The sequence below is a fragment of the Sinocyclocheilus rhinocerous genome, unplaced genomic scaffold (genome assembly GCF_001515625.1).
Source record: "Sinocyclocheilus rhinocerous isolate Xijiao unplaced genomic scaffold, SAMN03320098_v1.1 scaffold28152, whole genome shotgun sequence".
NCBI classification, from domain to species: domain Eukaryota; kingdom Metazoa; phylum Chordata; class Actinopteri; order Cypriniformes; family Cyprinidae; genus Sinocyclocheilus; species Sinocyclocheilus rhinocerous.
In genome coordinates this window covers 1-1,557 of record NW_015637818.1, presented here as the reverse complement: position 1 = coordinate 1,557, position 1,557 = coordinate 1, and the positions used below count along the sequence as shown (strand labels likewise).

General features: G+C 41.1%; 1 protein-coding gene across 1 annotated transcript in view; it reads right to left on the bottom strand.

Annotated features, from left to right (window-relative positions):
• Positions 1-1,551, bottom strand: part of LOC107749268 (transcriptional regulator ATRX-like) — a 6,267-nt gene extending 4,716 nt beyond the window's left edge. The window contains exons 1-2 of the mRNA XM_016564362.1: positions 1,473-1,551; positions 832-1,009 (exon numbers count right to left, since the gene is read on the bottom strand). Of these exons, the coding sequence (XP_016419848.1) occupies positions 832-931 (100 nt within the window). The 5' untranslated portion in view covers positions 932-1,009; positions 1,473-1,551. The remainder of the gene's footprint in view (positions 1-831; positions 1,010-1,472) is intronic.
• Positions 1,552-1,557: the final 6 nt, after the last annotated feature.

The window sequence follows — 1,557 nt, the reverse complement described above, 5'->3', positions numbered from 1 at the left end:
AGGGGATCATGCTCTGCTTCAGTATGTCACAGTGCATGTTGGCATTCATGGTTCCCTCAATGAACTGTAGCTCCCCAGTGCCGGCAGCACTCATGCAGCCCCAGACCATGACACTCCCACCACCATGCTTGACTGTAGGCAAGACACACTTGTCTTCACCTGGTTCACCTGGTTGCCGCCACACACGCTTGACACCATCTGAACCAAATAAGTTTATCTTGGTCTACAGGACATGACCGCTGTATGGTCTTGGCCACCGTGCTGCAGCTCAGTTTCAGGGTCTTGGCAGTCTTCTTATAGCCTACGCCATCTTTATGTAGTGCAAGAATTCTTTTTTTCAGATCCTCAGAGAGTTCTTTGCCATGAGGTGCCATGTTGTACTTCCAGTGACCAGTATGAGAGAGTGAGAGCGATAACACCAAATTGAACACACCTGCTCCCCATTCACACCTGAGACCTTGTAACACTAATGAGTCACATGACACCGGGGAGAGAAAATGGCTAATTTTGGGGCATTTTCACTTAGGGGTGTACTCACTTTTGTGGCCAGTGGTTTAGACATTAATGGCTGTGTGTTGAGTTATTTTGAGGGGACAGCAAATTTACACTGTTATACAAACTGTACACTCACTACTTTACATTGTAGCAAAGTGTCATTTCTTCAGTGTTGTCACATGAAAAGATATAATAAAATATTTACAAAAATGTGAGGGGTGTACTCACTTCTGTGAGATACTGTATATATATATATATATATATATATGATAAGTTTTTCATGACTTCTCCATGACAGTTTTGAGTGGAAGCGCTTTGCCAATGCAGTAACTTCACCTGGATCAACTAGAGTTTTCTGAAAGACTTCTTTCAGCTTCTTGCTCTTGATGTTTCGTCCTTGCGTGAGGTTGCGGTACATCTCATAACCTATAATCATAACGCCGCCATCCTCCTGCCAGCGCTGTAAAGCGTACGCTCTCTCCTGAGGTCTCTTCACTGTGGCCAGCTCTGTCACCTGAAACACAAGGGAAAAGACACCGACATACAGTGAGATTAAATGTCAACAACTAACTCCTGTAACTGATCATTGAAGCTGTGGTTCTCAGCTGGTTTCTTTTTACTGGACAAGTGGCAAAATATGTATTAAGAGGAAAGTACCAACACTTGCATTTGTTAAACAGGTTTATTTAATTTCTAATTAAATTAGGAATGTGCACATGACACACCATAAAATGCTGAGGATAGCCAATCACAACAGTTCATTTACATATACATATCTTAAAGGTGCACCAACAAAAACTCCTTAATTAAAACTTTTTTCCCCATTTAAATTCTCGACACATTACATACAATATGGTCACTTCAAAATAAATTTGTACTTATTTTTTACTTTATTAGTTTCAAATGGACCCTTGTGAATAATTAATGATGGTAATGTGTAATGGGAAGATCTACGTGATATAATACCAAATCTCTACCTCTAAACTCTCCTCATCCTTCAGGCCTTCTTGCCACTTTTCAAACTCATTGAGCCAGTTGAGCACAGTGTTGAGAGGACACACC